We start from the raw sequence: 16,736 nt of genomic DNA on the forward strand, positions 1-16,736 counted from the left end.
ACAGAAGATGCCCCGGCACCACAGGGGTAGCTCCGAGACTGCGGTAGGATCAGAGCGCACCCAAGCTGAGGCCCCGAGAGGCAAGTTAGGAACTGATAAAAACTCAGTCCGACTGTCCCCTCTGGACCCGACCGGGGACTAACGGCTCCTAGACACCTCAGATGGCACAGAGGTAGTCAGAGCAGTCGAAGGCGAAGATGCCAAAGTAGGTCTCAACCCCAACGGCTCCTTCTCTGTCAGTTCTACACATTCTGGCTCCGAGACCACATTCTGAGTCGGAGGAGGAACTGACGTAGAAGGGAAGGGTCTGGCCAGTTCTGAAGCTGATTGGGTTGGTTCAGACAAAATTTTGGCCAGCGACGGCATCCTCAATAGCTTCTGCACCAGACAATCTATATCATAGTCTGAAATGCGCCTGAAAGAATGAGAGGATGGGGCTGGAGATGCCACAGATTGAAGTATCGGTGACCTAAGAGTAGGAGAAGCCAGCTCCAAAGCAGGTGAGCAGCTCCTAACTTGCAGCACCATCAGCCCCCAAACAGATGGAGCCAAGGTGGAAGGTCGAACAAGTTAAAAGGGCTCTGATGACTTTGAAACTTTTTTTGATGGTTTTGATCCATCCGAAGATGCAGAAGATGGTCTTTTAAAGCCCTTGTCTGATTTCTGAGAGGTGGATCCTCTTTTGAAGGGCTTTGACCCTGCTCTAAAGCTTCAGAAAAAGAAGACTTATGTAGGTCCTTAAGGATCAGCTTATTCCTTTTTTCATGAAGGACTCTTGAGCTGAAGGAGTGGCAAATCGAGCAAGACTCCTGTAAATGCAGGACCCCCAAACAATAAACACAATCAGTGTGTCCATCTGTAATGGACATTTTTTGAGAACACTTAGGGCACCCTCTTAAACCCTGAAGGTTTAGTCTCTTTATGCTGCTTCGACATTTTTAACACTAGCCAATACAAAACACACCAAGAATAAGGGAAAAAAACAGCCCTCTAATTAAAACGGGCTCAAAAGCTCTCTAAATAAAACAAGCTATAAGGGGAACAACAAGGGATTCACACACAAGAACAACACTCCTTGCTGAAAAGGTATTTCTAGCAGAGTGCTATTTTTCCAAGCCTAATGAAGATATAAAATTAAAAGAAAATAACAGCCCTCTAAGTAAAACGGGCTCCATATCTAAAACTGACGCTAGCCTTAACAGCAGGCTGATAAAAAGCAAAAAATCTTAAGTAATTACTTAAAGGTTTTTAACTACCCAATATCAATTTCTACCTAACAATATGTAAAATATATAAAAAGCACACATTTAGTCTAAATGAGGATAGGGATATTGAGGCCTAACACTTGCCAAAGAAGAACTAACACACACACACACACACACACACACACACACACACACACACACACACACACACACGTATCTAGAGAGAGAGAGAGAGAAAGAAGAGTTGGAACATGCATAGAAAAAAGGAAAATACCAAATTACTAAGCCAAAAAATATTTTTTGAAAATATTTAAGTTGTAAGTAGAAAAAACAGTTTCACTTAGCCAGAGCTAGATGAGATACTCGATCTGTTTTAATGGCAAACGAGATCTGGGGAATGCCCTACAGCATCATGGGATAGGGAGTGAGGCACAAGCTAGTTGAAGACTTCGAGCTTTAGTAAATGGGAAAGTCGGAACAGAGGATCGGTTCTGAACCAATCAGTAGAGAATGAAGGTGAGATAGGACAACTCCACATCAAAAAGTGCAGGGTAGAGTATTAGTCAGGCCTATTTTTAATAGTAACTCCTCAAGCAACCAGAAACTAGTTATCCTGCATCTACCAATCCCCATGGGTGCCGGTTAACTGACAGTTTACTGTATACGTTTGGGGGGGGGGGGGTGGAGGCAATGACTTCCCTAAAAAAAAGCATTTGTTCTGTTTTTTTCTTTTTTTGTGTGTGATTTTGCTGACTGAGATGAGCTGAGTTTTGATAAGCTGAGCTTTTTTATTAAAAGATATACACCCATATATGTATGTTTGTAACAATTAGAGAAGAAATATTAAGCAGCTGTCTAAATGATGGGGAAGTTGACACATTTAAATTGACAATCCTCTGAAGTATCGGTTAGAAAATTATTATGAAAACTAGCTGTGAAAGCATCGAAAATGTTAACATTAAGGCTGAAAAAATTATAGGACTGAAGAGCAATTAGCTGATGGCTAGGAAACAAGATCTATTAGCAGTGGTTAGCACTGTCGCCTCACAAGAAGAGGTTCTCTGGTTCAATTATTGGCTGGACTGCATTATGTGCAGAGTCTGCATGTCCTCCCTGCATTCGCGTGGGTTTCCTCCGGGTGCTCCAGTTTCCTCCCACATTCCAAAGACACGCATTTGGAGCAATTCTCCCCGGCCCTCTGTTGAAAATGGGCTCTGCTCCAGTCAGACTTTCCCAGTAAACAAATGTTAAATAATTAAATAAATATTCACAATGGCAGCAAGCTAGATCAAACAAATGAGGCTCACAAAGGATTAGGGGAAACTTTAGCATTAGTTAATGGCTGTACTGGGTCCAACGAACAACTCGGTACCCAAATGTCAGATCAAACAAACTGATGAAATAGAATCCAAAGAGTTGTGGGTTTAACACTAACTACATTTCCAAAAAGAAACATTTCTAACTGGAATGCGACTTTTCTGCTGTCATTTACACTGTTGTCATGTTAAAATGTTTCTGTTAAGTATCACAGCTTTGTGTAACGCTGTTAAATTATTCATACTAAAATGTTACACATTACTTTATGATCTTCCACAAGGGACATCATCAAAGTCAAAACTGTACTGCTAAAATAAGGACACGTTTTCTTCACTTATGCTTTACTCATAGGATAGCTCACTGCATGAATGACCCTTGCTTCTAGGGAGACTCAGAGTACAGAACCAGAACAAAGACATTTAAAATGAATCATTGTATTTATATATATATATATATATATATATATATATATATATATATATGTGTGTGTGTGTGTGGACAACGCACAGGTGTGGGAAAAAAATCAGTACACTAAGTGTAGCAGCATGCCATTATAAAGTCCAAGAACCAAGAGGCAACTGGTAAAAGAAACAAGGAATACCAAAACCAGCAGCAGGGTAAAATCGGCCAATAAATATCCAAGTTCCAAAAAATCTCGGTCCAAAGCACAACTGTTTGTCCAAACACTCCTTTATTTAACGCAGACAATTCTCACGGTACACCACGTTTTCGTTGCTGAATGCAACTTCATCAGATAACATCAAGCAAGTTGGATAAGGCTTAAATACAACAGATAACAAGCTCTCTAATTGATAAATTGATCAATTACAGAAGTTAAAGAAGCCTAAAAGTTACTGCAACTGATGTTATACAGGAGTTTACTGAGCACTGAAAACCTGTACAGCAAAATAACATACCAAATATATATATATATCAAAATTCCAAGATAAAAGTTTTTTAGTTAACAAAACATATACAAAATGTTAAAAAAGTCTAAAAATATATATATAACATATATCCATTGGAAAATTGTGTTTTAAAAATATATCTAGACTGAATTAGCCTTTAACTTTAAAATAGGCTTAATAGAAACATAGTCATTTAAACCTGGTTTTTTATTTGATTCTAGGGAAATTTGCCAAAAAGTCTCCCTTTGCTCCAACTTAGCCTGCCATGGTCCACCCTTAGGGTCTATATGTATACTATCCAGAACAAAAAATTTGAATCCAGCTGTAGGGCATGTAGCTGTATGCTTAAACAAAGCATTATTGTTGTTTTCTTTTTGTACATCATACATGTGTTCATATATCCTCCGTTTGAGACTTCGCTCAGTCTTCCCCACATAGTATGCTGGACACTTTGTACATGTGGCGAGATATATGACTCTTTGACTATTACAATTATAGTATGCCCTAGCTTTAATCACTCTGTTCAGTGCAGTGAGTGTCACTTGTTCATCATGCAGAATATAGGAACACTGTACACAGGTCCCACATCTAAAGGTACCCTTACGTGTGCGTGAAGAACTATTTTGTGTAGGACCATGCTCCAACAAACTTTTTAGGTTTTTCCCTTTACGGTAAACTGTTTTAATTTTTTTACCATACAAATTAGTTAAATCAGTGATTTCCTTGAATGTTTCCCACTCCTTGGAAATGATATCCCTTATGTAACTAGAATTAGTACTGTATTGCGTAATAAATGCTTGTTTAAATTCTAAATTATTGTCATTGGTGTCCTGACTGTAGGAGATAGTACCTGTACCTAGGACAGGACTAAACCTGTCCCTTCTACCCGCTGTAACTTGGTCCCTAATGTTGTTAATAAACACCTCCGGGTAACCCCTATCACAGAACATGTTAGTTAATTTTTTACATTCTGTCAAAAAATCCTCATCGTTAGAGGTCATTCGAGATATTCTAACGAATTGACCCTTGACGATGCCCCTTTTTTGATACATTGGGTGTAAACTCTTGTAGTGAATATAACTATTGGAGAATGTTGGCTTTCTATATACAGTAGATTTAAACCCTCCTTGTCCATCTTTACTGAGAAGGACATCCAAGTATTCCACCTTGTTCTCATGAATTTGATGTGTAAATTTTAAAAAATCTGTCGTGGAAGCCAAGTACTCCATAAATTCTTGAATAAGTGTATCCGATCCTGTCCAAAAAATACAAATATCATCGAGGAACCTGTAATAGGCAACCCAATGTTGTTTGTAAGGACTATTGAATACATATTTACTCTCCCATATAGAGAGAATAATATCCGCATATGTAGGGGCACAATTGGCCCCCATAGCAACCCCTGAGGTCTGTTTATAGTATTCACCTGCAAAGTAAATAAAATTGCAGTGCAATACTAGTTTCATAAGGTTCATTATTAGAAAGTTAACCTGGTTGTTGGCCTTAGGACAAGATGTAAGTGCTTCTTCTAGCCATTGCAGGCCTGTTTCATGTGGGATTACTGAAAACAAATCTATTACATCTATGGTCAAAAATTTTAAATTAGGTACCATTAGGCCAGGAGTTATTTGTTTCAGAAATTCCCAAGAGTCCTTAAGCAAATGGTTAGTTTTAGGCCAAAGCTTCTTGAACTGATAATCCAGAAACTTAGAAATAGTGGAAATTTTTGAACCTTGGGCTGCAACGATAGGTCTTAAGGGAGGGTCATGCAGGTTTTTGTGGACCTTGGGTATTCCGAAAATGGAAGGTACCCTCGGTTCCGCATTGTGTAAAAAAGTGTAAGTACTTTGATCAATTACAGATATATCCAGAAGATTTTTTATAGCCAAGTCGATTTTTTTGTAGGCTATGTTAATTTCATTGAGTGAAACTGTACTATATCTGGATTGATTCTTCAATATATAATTCATTTTACCCTCATACAAAACTTGGTCCATTATCACCATGCCACCTCCCTTATCCGGTTCCATAATTCTGATACTTGTGTCCTGTCTCAAAGTATCCAAAAGTTGCCTTTCAGGAGAAGTTAAATTAGGAACAAATCTGTTGTGTTGACTAGAGTTCCTAATCCCTTGTTCCATTCTCCTTTCTAAGTTTTTCAATTGAGGGTGGAGTGGAGGGTTAAAGGTACTACTTCTGTGTGGATATTGTTGCCTATCTGAGTCGTTTTGACCCATTAAATTCTCCAAATTAAGTTTTCTAATAAATAATTTCAAGTCCACAATGGCCTGAGTAATGTCACTACACCTACTGGGAATGTATTTAAGTCCTTTGGTGAACAGGTCAAAGTAAATGTCAGTAATCTGTAAATGACTGTAATTGTAAATGGAATAACCCCCTTTCTTACATATACTGTAGGGAAATTTGATATCATCCACAGCACTGTAAACTATCTCTAAAGTGTCCGTTTCCCTAGTTGAACTAGAATTTAATATTCCTCCCTGTTGTTCCTCGGGTTGTTCCTCCTGTCCCCCATATGTGGGGGACATTCCGGGGAAAAAGACTGAGGTGTTTTCCTTTGGTTGCAGATCCTTTCGGATCTCCTAGGAAGCGGGTCAACAACCCATTCGTCAGACCTTTCTGCTACTTGTTCCTGCTCATACGTAACATGTTCTGAGTAGGATACTGTTCTATGTGTTTTCTGAGTGTACCCGTGCTTAGATGGCGGTATAGGGTACTGACACCCCTCGTTATACTCTCTAATATCTCTCAATAATTTTTTATGTTTCCTTTTAAGAATAATGTCACATTTAGTGTCAACATCCTGCCTTATCTGATAATATTTCCTTTTTGCAGCTTCAACCTGAAACATAAGATCACTGGTAACAGCTTCGTTATATTTTTGAATATCCCTATCCAGTAACAGTATCTCTTTTTCATTATTTGTAACAATGGCTTGCACAATAGCAAGCCCACAGTTATCAAATGCATTTACTAGTTCAGTATGAAAGTCACTTCCTTTAATCACATTGTTGGGATACTTATGTACCCTTAAACCTTTAGGCACTAGACGTTTGTTTAAGCATTCATTTAGGTACATGTTGTCTAAATTTAAACTACGGTACCTATATAATGATGCCTCAAGTGCCCCCAAAGAGTCTCTGAAGCTGTAATTCTTGTCGTTCCCCCGAACGTTACTTTCATGATTTGTAAACGAGGGTATGTCCTTGTACCACTCCTGGAACGTAGAATTCGGTATGTTGGTAAACTCAGCTTGTCCTGGAGACCTCGAACCATGTTCGTTCCCCGTCTGTAGGAGAAAGAGCGTTCTCTGGAAATCCGTCGAGGTGTGATGACGTACCTCACCAGGTTGAGGTAATCCCCTGCGCTCCGAAGAACCGGCAATGACCGGTGAAACTTCACCGTTGGAGTTTTCAGAATAAACAGGTTTCGATAATACCTGTTGCAAGCCCTTCCCCAAGGGCACAAGCAGATCTATCAATTGGCTTAACTGCCCAGTTAGCTTACGTATTTCGCCCACCTCGGAGCGAAGTGAGTTGGAACGGATATCGGCTGCACCATTCTCTCCTGAATCCTCCATAAATAACACAAAGTCCAAGAACCAAGAGGCAACTGGTAAAAGAAACAAGGAATACCAAAACCAGCAGCAGGGTAAATCGGCCAATAAATATCCAAGTTCCAAAAAATCTCGGTCCAAAGCACAGCTGTTTGTCCAAACACTCCTTTATTTAACGCAGACAATTCTCACGGTACACCACGTTTTCGTTGCTGAATGCAACTTCATCAGATAACATCAAGCAAGTTGGATAAGGCTTAAATACAACAGATAACAAGCTCTCTAATTGATAAATTGATCAATTACAGAAGTTAAAGAAGCCTAAAAGTTACTGCAACTGATGTTATACAGGAGTTTACTGAGCACTGAAAACCTGTATAGCAAAATAACATACCAAATATATATATATATATCAAAATTCCAAGATAAAAGTTTTTTAGTTAACAAAACATATACAAAATGTTAAAAAAGTCTAAAAATATATATATAACATATATCCATTGGAAAATTGTGTTTTAAAAATATATCTAGACTGAATTAGCCTTTAACTTTAAAATAGGCTTAATAGAAACATAGTCATTTAAGCCTGGTTTTTTATTTGATTCTAGGGAAATTTGCCAAAAAGTCTCCCTTTGCTCCAACTTAGCCTGCCATGGTCCACCCCTAGGGTCTATATGTATACTATCCAGAACAAAAAATTTGAATCCAGCTGTAGGGCATGTAGCTGTGTAACGCTGTTAAATTATTCATACTAAAATGTTACACATTACTTTATGATCTTCCACAAGGGACATCATCAAAGTCAAAACTGTACTGCTAAAATAAGGACACGTTTTCTTCACTTATGCTTTACTCATAGGATAGCTCACTGCATGAATGACCCTTGCTTCTAGGGAGACTCAGAGTACAGAACCAGAACAAAGACATTTAAAATGAAACATTGTATTTATATATATATATATATATATATATATATATATGTGTGTGTGTGTGTGTGTGTGTGGACAACGCACAGGTGTGGGAAAAAAATCAGTACACTAAGTGTAGCAGCATGCCATTATAACCTTAACAGCTCAGCTTTTGTGTGTACTGATTATGTAATTATTTTAAATATAAATGAGAGATATATGAACTAGTCCCTTTGAAAGCAGCAGCCAAAATGGCAAATGTTTTTTTTTTCCCAAGGTTGCATAAACCACAATGAAAAAAGATCTGAACATTTTTAATATGCTCCAGAATTATTCACTGGAAGCAAGACATTTGGTGGTTTAGACCTAAAATCATCTCCAGATCATACCAATGTCATCGGGACCCATCTACAAAGGTGTGTATAATCATACAATTATCCTTAAACACAGCACCAAGATGAAAGTAAGAAATTCACAAGCATGTTATTGGCAGGATGGCTAAATTATACAACCATAACTTTAGCAAACCCATTGCGGGGAGAAACAAATCAAGAAAAGGTGTCTGCTGGGAATGAATATTTTGGTTCTTCTGCAGAGCAGATGACAGCAGAACTGATCAAATCCAACAGGCCTTGGGCATTTAGACAGTCAGTGGACTCAAGTTAAACTAGTATGGTTCAAGTGATGCTCGTACCTTGCCAGGCCTGGATGAGAACTAAAGCTTTAAACTGATTACTGTGGTTCTGTAGTTCTCTGGCTCAATTCCCAATAAAGCACTCAACAGAAGGGCCACATACACAAAGCAGACTTAGCATTACTGCAATCAATACATCCAGAGCAATAACGTCAATGAAAAAGAAGTTATGTACCTACCATAACGTTCCATGTTAGTTGTCTTCATCTCGCCTTCTTTCTTGCTTGTTGGGATCGGAGCCGACCCTCAGCTCTGACTTGGCCATTTTCTACAGCTCGAGAGCTGTTTTTTGGCTCGAGGCTACCCCTTATCCCATGGTGCCTAGCGCTAGCTACCCAGATCTCGTTTGTAATAGCTATCCCCAGACACAGCAAGAATAACCTGACCAAACTAACAGGTTGGACATATCTGTTATACTCTCCAAGTCAGTAGAGGAAACAAACCAGAAAATACTCAGCCGGTGAAGCCTAAACTCCTCTCGGGCCAACAGGACAGGGGGATGGAGGGGGGACGCAAGAAAGAAGGTGAGATGAAGACAACTAACATGAAACGTTATGGGAGGTACATAACTTCTTTATGTTAAGTTGTCTATCTCGCCTTCGTTTCTTGCTTGTTGGGACAGCGTCCCTAGCACCTACGACCCTGGGCGGCTCACTGGAACAAACTATTCAGAACAGTGGAACCAAAGTTAGCTCTATTCCTGTAGGCCATGTCTAACTTGTAATGAGAAATTAAGGTATGAGGATTTGCCCATGTGGCAGTGGCACAAATAGAGTCCATGGGCAACCTAGACTGGAAGGCTACAGAAGTGGCCAAAGCCCTAGTAGAATGACCCTTCGGTTTGGAAGACAATTCTTTGCTTCTTAGTTGATAGATGAAGGTAATAATGTGAGACAACCACCTGGACAGGGTCACTTTGGAAACTGGAAGACCCTGTTTGCCCCTAACATAGGAAAGGAAGAGTTGGTCCGACTTTCTTATATCTTTCGTTCTATGCAGGTAAAAACACAGTTGTCTATGAACATCTAAAAAGGTGTAACTTGTATTCTGCCTTGTTGGTGTAGTTAGGGAAGAACACTGGAAGGTCTATGGATTGGTTTAGATTGTTTTCTGAGCACACTTTAGGAAGGAAGGAGGGATTAGTTCTCAGAGCAACCCTATCCTGGTGAAAAACTAAGTACGGGGAATGAACGCTCAGTGCTTGAAGTTCCGATACACATCTGGCTGAGGTAATAGCTACTAGAAAGAGAGCTTTCCAAGATAGAAACTTAAGGGAGCAGGAAGCTGCCGGTTCAAAAGGGGGCATAATCAAGGAGGTTAGTACCAAATTAAGGTCATTAAGGGCATAATCAAGGAGGTTAGTACCAAATTAAGGTCCCAAGGAGGAGGGGATCTCTCACCTGGGGTCTAAGGAGAGTAGTCCCTTTGAGAAAAGCTTTACACAGGTTATGAGAGATGATATTTAGATTGGAAAAACCAACATGATAGTTAGAGATGGCCGCTAGTTGAACCCTGATTGTGGCAGAAGCGGACCCAGAGTGAAAAAGCTCAGTTAGGAACTCCAAGATCTCGTGAACTGGGGCTGAAAAGGGATCTATGTTCCTAGCCTTTGCCCAATAAGAGAAACATTTCCATTTGCTAGCATACGTCTTCCTAGTAGCCGATTTGTGAGGAGACAATAATTTCACGCACAGCCAGGGAAATGCTGGGAAGCCTGGCTAGGGTTGGAATTGGATCAACCAAGCTGTGAGCTGGAGTGTTTGGAGGGATCGATGCAGCTCTCCTGATTGATGAATCAGCAGGTCTGGAATAGGATCCAGGATCCAGGGCTGCTCGAGGAGGTAACAGTGCAGGAACTGAAACCAAATCTGTCGAGGCCAGTAAGGAGCAATGAGGATCATTTTGCAACCCAACAATATCACTTTCTGTATGAGTTTGGGTATAAGAGGGAAAGGCGGGAAGGCATAAAGAAGTCCCTGAGGCCAATCGTGGACTACAGCATCTCTGGGAGGGTGACCGGGAAGCGGTAAAAGGGAGAAATAGTTGCTGCATTTGGTGTTGAAGGGGGTTGCAAACAGATCACAGCAAGGCTGTCCCAATTTGTGGAAGATGAGATCTGCAACTACCTGATTCAGAGACCACTCGTGAGGCATGAGAATAGCTCTGCTGAGCCTGTCCGCTATGACGTTGGACTTCCCAGGGATGTGCATCGCAATCAGAAATCGTTGGGAGGAAATCGCCCACTGCCAGAGTGAGTGCTTCTCGACATAGGGGGTAGGACCTGGTTCCGCCCTGCTTGTTGATGCACCACACTACTGACATGTTTTCCGTTTGAATTGCAATAGTCCCAGGAGGGAGGGAGTCCTGAAGTGCTTGCAACGCTAGTAGCACGGCTATCATCTCCAAGACATTTATGTGCAGATGGTACTCGTGAGGCTGCTAAGTGCCTTTGACTGTCCTGCCCTGATAATGCCCCCCCACCCTATCAGTGAGGCATCCGTGGTCACTGTAGCAACTGGAGGGGGTTGGATGAATGGTCCGCCCTGAGACACTAGTGGAGAGACTATCCACCAGGAAAGATGTCTTTTGCAAGTTTCTGTAATCATGATCATGTGAGACATGGGGAGCTGTTGAAAGGACCACTGTGTGAACAGAAGCCACTGAAGGATTCTCATGTGAAAACGGGCCAGAGATATCAGAAGAATTGCCGCCGCCATAGAACCCAGAGTTGGAAGGACCAACCGAACTTGTATCCTTTTGCATTGCATGAGGATATGAACTTGCTGCCGAATCGTGGCCACCCTGTCTGGTGGTAGCCTTGCGGACATACTTTTTGTATCTAGATCTGCTCCTATATAGGTAATAGATTGACAGGGCAACAAGGCAGGTTTTTCCAAAATTTATAGTAATGCCTAACTGGGCACAAATTGCGACTATATAGTCCCTGGCTTGAAGGAGTTGATGCCTGGTAGTAGCAGTAAGGAGCCAGTCGTCTAGATAAGGAAGCACCTGGAATCCTTGATGCCTCAGGTGAGCCGTGACCACTGCCATACATTTGGTGAACACCCTGGGGTCTGTGGTGAGACCAAAGGGCAGAGCTCTGAACTGATAATGACTGGCTCCCAGCCAGAAGCGAAGGAATCTCCTGGAGCGCCTGTCCATCTTGATGTGATAGTATGCATCCCGGAGATCTACTGAGCACATCCAATTGTTCTGACCCAAAAAGGGTAGAATGGACTGTAGCGTGACCATCCAAAACCTTGTTCTTTGAACAGACTTGTTTAGTCTGCTGAGATCCAAAATTGGTCTCCAGTCCCCTGTCTTTTTTGGTACCAAAAAGAACCTTGAGTAAGTTCCGGACCAGAGTTGGTCTGCCGGGACTTCCTGGATGACTTTTTTTCTAGCAGTCTTGAAATTTCTATAACTGCTTGGGCCCTCTTATTGGGTGGCACATCTGGGGGGGATTTGCTTGACGATGGGGGAGATTGGAAGAAAGGAATTACATAGCCTCCGGATATGATTGAGTGTACCCATTTGTCTCGCATAATGTCTTGCCAGGCTTTTGGGTACAGTGACAGTCTTCCCCAGACTTCCTCCAGAAGCGGGCAGCCAGGCAACCCTTCAGGGATGCTGGAAGGGCTTGTCAGAGAAAGATTCTCTGCTGCCCTGGTTCTGCAGACCCCCTCTGCCTCGAGGGCGGCATCTGTTGTTGTTGTTGTTTCCTCCTCTGCCCCTGGAGGAAAAATCACTACGTGTATCAGGCGAGGCTCCCTGGGATTTCCGAAACCACATTTTACCACTCTTCTGACCTTTGGGATATGGTCTGGAAGGAGTGGAAAAACGGACTCCCATGGCAGAGAAAGTCTTGCCTTCCTGTTCACACCTAGTGAGAGTGTCCTTCACCTGTGGTCCAAAGAGAAATGAACCGTCAAAGGGGGTGTTGGTGAATGACGCTCTAAAGGGCTCCGCAAAATTACACAGCCGCATCCATGCGTGTCTCTTAAGGGCCACGCCTGTACCTGCGGCTCTACTCACATCACCGGCTGCATAGGAAATGAGCCTCATGGAGGAGTTAACTACCGAATTAAGGGTCACCAGCTGAGAAGATACTTTAGCTTGAACCCCTTCAGCTGATGGATCCTGGAGGGTATTTCCAAGCTCTTTCAGGAGATCCCTCTGAAGCCTAGTAAAATGGCATAAGTAATTCAGTGACCTCATGTATTATAATAAACTTACAAGAGCCTGAGCCAGTAATAACGAACCTCGCAGTTGAAGCGGCAAACAAGATCTGGGTAGCTAGCGCTAGGCATCATGGGATAAGGGGTAGCCTCGAGCCAGTAAACAGCTCTTGAGCTATAGAAGATGGCCAAGTCAGAGCCGAGGGTCGGCTCCGATCCCAACAAGCAAGAAACGAAGGTGAGACAGACAACTTAACATCAACTGATCAAACCACGAAAATTGTAAGCAACCTAATCAGAGAAAGTTAATTTTTTTTTTTGCAACAGGCAAGTGTCCCTGCATACTGTCGAACTGAACCTATATGTACTAACTCCATGGTTGCATAACAATGGGGAATGGAGACATTAACCAAAGCAACACAATCAGACAGCAAAAAAATAAAGGGCATCCTTTTTTGAGGTATACCTTTGGCATAATCCACTCCTTACAATCAGAAAAATTTTTCTCATTTATGCAATAAAACATTAAGTACCTTTCAAATAACAATACAGCTTAGCATGTTCATTTTAGAAAATTCCCCAAGACAGATTAAAACATTAAGAATATATCAGTGAAGGCGTTTGTCCAAACAAATGTCTTTTGTTTTATAAGATTTAAACAGACTGTGTCAACCCAAGTGTTGCACTTTAGTACAACTTCAATTACATTCTCGCACAATTCTTTTTTAAATGCATTTATCTGTTAAAATAGTAAGCCCATTGCTTACAAGTTCCTTTCTCAGGAATGGCCCAAGAAGCAATGTCTGGTTACATGACTTACAATCATGTAACCAGTTTAGAAGGCTGAAGAAATGCTGGACTATAGGGAACAACTCATTAACAGTTCATAGCCTTAATCCTTTTCACTATCTGCCAGTCTAAAGTAGGGTATAACAACCTGATACCCAACTGAGAGAGAAACAGTTATTGCAATAAAATACACGATATGACAAGTCCCTTTACAAAGAGATGCTTGGAAGATTAGTCAGCACTGACGTAGGTGAAACCACAAAAAATGCACACCACTTCACTGTTAAATTATTATCTGAATTCAGCCTGCATCCTCCCCTAAAAAGCAGCTCATCCTGATAGTGCAGAAAGCAGACAAAATTTCAGCTTGGCCATTCTCAATGCGAGTCACAGTGTGAAGCAAGATTTTCCTTCATTTTGTTACGCACTACTCTCTGGTATCCCCCTGCTCCTTTGAAGGCATAATTACTTTCGTGAGAAAGCACATCTTTCTGTTAAAGGCAATGACTGTACAGTACAGTAGAGTGCAGAGATGCTTCCTGATGCAGTTTATGAAGCAGAGCAGGTTAATGCTGCAAGCTGTGTGCAAACATCAGGTACAGCAGTGATATCTGATGCCATGCAACCAATGTCTCATATTCAGGAACATCTGGACCAACATGAATCCAGCAGTAGTACGTTAGAACACTGTTCCCCACCTCTCTGCATGTGTGAGAAAAAGGAAACTAGTAGGGTACCACAAAAAAAGGAATTACGCACAAACATCCACTACAGTTTCACACTGGCTGCCAAGATCTTCTGTCACACATCAGAAAAAAATGCAAAACTGCTATATGCTGCTTTAATGGAGAACTTCACAGAAGAATAATATGCATGTTATACATAAAGAAACAATGCAGTCCCAGAAATAAGTCACAGCTGTCTCTATTTACATATAAATGAAAAGTACAGCCTCAAAAATTAGTCAACCATATCAATGATCTTACCATCAGGATGAAGAAGTAGAAAACCCACATCCAGCCCAATTGATTTTGGATCAGGGACACTAGGTACTGGAATGAAAACAACACAGAAAGATTAATATTCTCTGCTTTTCACAGAAGCTTATAACTTTCAGTTCATTCCTGTAGCCACTGAAGACAAAGACCTCATAAAACGTAGTAAATATTAAAAGTGGAAACAAAATGTAGGCTCCTCTACAACCTTGCTTATGTACTGTACACCATGAAGGCATTAACAAAACAATGACCCATGCATTGGTTTAAGAGTTGCACACAGCACATATGGAACACATTTCTTCACTTACTACTGCCTGAATTCAGGAATATACATTTTCCATGATATTGTACAGTTTAACACTTGGTAGCATAGGATTTGGAGAACACAAAGGGGTTTGCTCCCGCAAAAAAAAAAAATGTCATCTACTTGTTCTGAGATTATGTTTTTGATAATGTGCTTTGCAATGTCAATTTTTTTTTTTAGAAGTTTTGTGTTGATCTACTGAAGTTCCAATTACACACACACACACGAACAAACACACACACACACACACACGAGCACACGAACAAACACACACACACAGTAGACTAACTTGTAACATTCTAATAAATATGGAAAAAGGATACTTAACTGCGACAGTATTTACTGATCTAACCAAATAAATCCTGTCACTTAAGTAAACCACTCCTATCTCCAATGCACTCATCAGTACAGACCTCAGCAACATCATTACCAACTGGTTCAAAGCTTACCTTAATAACACAGGGTTCTGGATCAAAAGCTGTTAAAAGTCAGACTAAAGGGGGGCCCCAAAAGTTTTAATTGTTGCCAGTCTCCTCTTCTCAATACACACAAAATTATTTCCAGCTAACATACTTGGCAGCCCCTTCATTTTCTATGCAGACGAAATGGCTATTTTTAGAGCCAGCCCAAATCTGACAGTGGTAAAAGATCCTGAGGATATCCTTTCCAACATTACTTTATGGGTATTAAAAACACATCTAATCCTACACAGTACTAAAGCTAAGGCAATGTTTTGTACCACCCACAAGGTTAAAATAAGTACTTCATGACTGGAACATAAAATACAACAAGAATTGAGAAATTACCTAGTACTTCCTAGTACAAGGCAGTTGGCAACATCAAAAACTCAATTCCATACAGAACAAACCAAAGCTGAAATTAAACACACTTCTGGTGCTGTAAAATATCAAATTTTCTATAAATACAAGGTACACTCCAACAAGAACACGAAGTTCATTAATAGCAGCTACCACTCAAAAAAGCCTCTCTGCAAACAACACCCAATAGAATATATTGCTTTAATGCATTAGCCTCCAGAAGGCACCAATTCGCTTTCATCCAAAAGACAAATGGCTTTCAGTTAAACAGAAGCAGTCTACTCCTCGATTCCTTCCTCTTCGAGTTTCCTCTGTAGTAGACTTTACAAAAGGGAAAGATACATAAACTGAAATCTATTCTTGCCAATAATTTCCACACTATCCTCTTTCTGCAAACTCCTTACATCAAACTCCACCTAAATTATGACAATTTTTCTTTTGTTGCTCAAACCCTGACAGTCAGCCACACCAACCCTCAAATAGCTGAACACTTACAAAAGAATTCAGAGCTACCCTCAAACGTCACCTCAGCAAGTCGACCTCAAGTAACTGCAACATAAAGCACCACCCAACTTAAACCCACACCTGTCTCACTTGCAAATCTTAATTTCTATTGTATGGTTGCCTCCAAACCTCTTTATGGCCCAATGTTCCCTCCCAGTAACACCTCTATTTACTCTTCATCCTAATACCTCACCACCACTTCTCTTCCCTTTCTGTCTCCTTCTATTTATATTGTTCAATTCATCTTTCATCCTACAACCACACCACAAGTCTCCCTCGCTCCCCCTTCATATACTGTAAACGTTTTACATTTTCTACATATATTGCTACATACACATGCCTTGTTTTTCTTATACTTCTGTAATTTGCAACACACTGTGAATCTTGGATTTCACCTTGTACTTTGAGTATTCTACTCCTGGGATTTGGTCTTAGAAAGGCTCATTACGATCAGTTTCCTACCCGAGTAAATAAATTCAAATACATAAATGTCTGCAAATCTTTACTTTGTTTGGGGTACACGTGCCATACGTGAA

At 40.7% G+C, this 16,736-nt stretch overlaps 1 protein-coding gene across 1 annotated transcript in view; it reads right to left on the minus strand.

Moving 5' to 3' along the window:
* The window catches only part of SLC37A3 (solute carrier family 37 member 3), a 737,607-nt gene that overhangs the window by 33,854 nt on the left and 687,017 nt on the right, over positions 1–16,736 (minus strand). The window contains exon 15 of the mRNA XM_044088481.1: positions 14,563–14,628. Coding sequence (XP_043944416.1) covers positions 14,563–14,628 — 66 coding nt within the window. The remainder of the gene's footprint in view (positions 1–14,562; positions 14,629–16,736) is intronic.

This window comes from Protopterus annectens, chromosome 11.part0 (assembly GCF_019279795.1).
Source record: "Protopterus annectens isolate FY-2018-M chromosome 11.part0, PAN1.0, whole genome shotgun sequence".
NCBI lineage: Eukaryota > Metazoa > Chordata > Ceratodontiformes > Protopteridae > Protopterus > Protopterus annectens.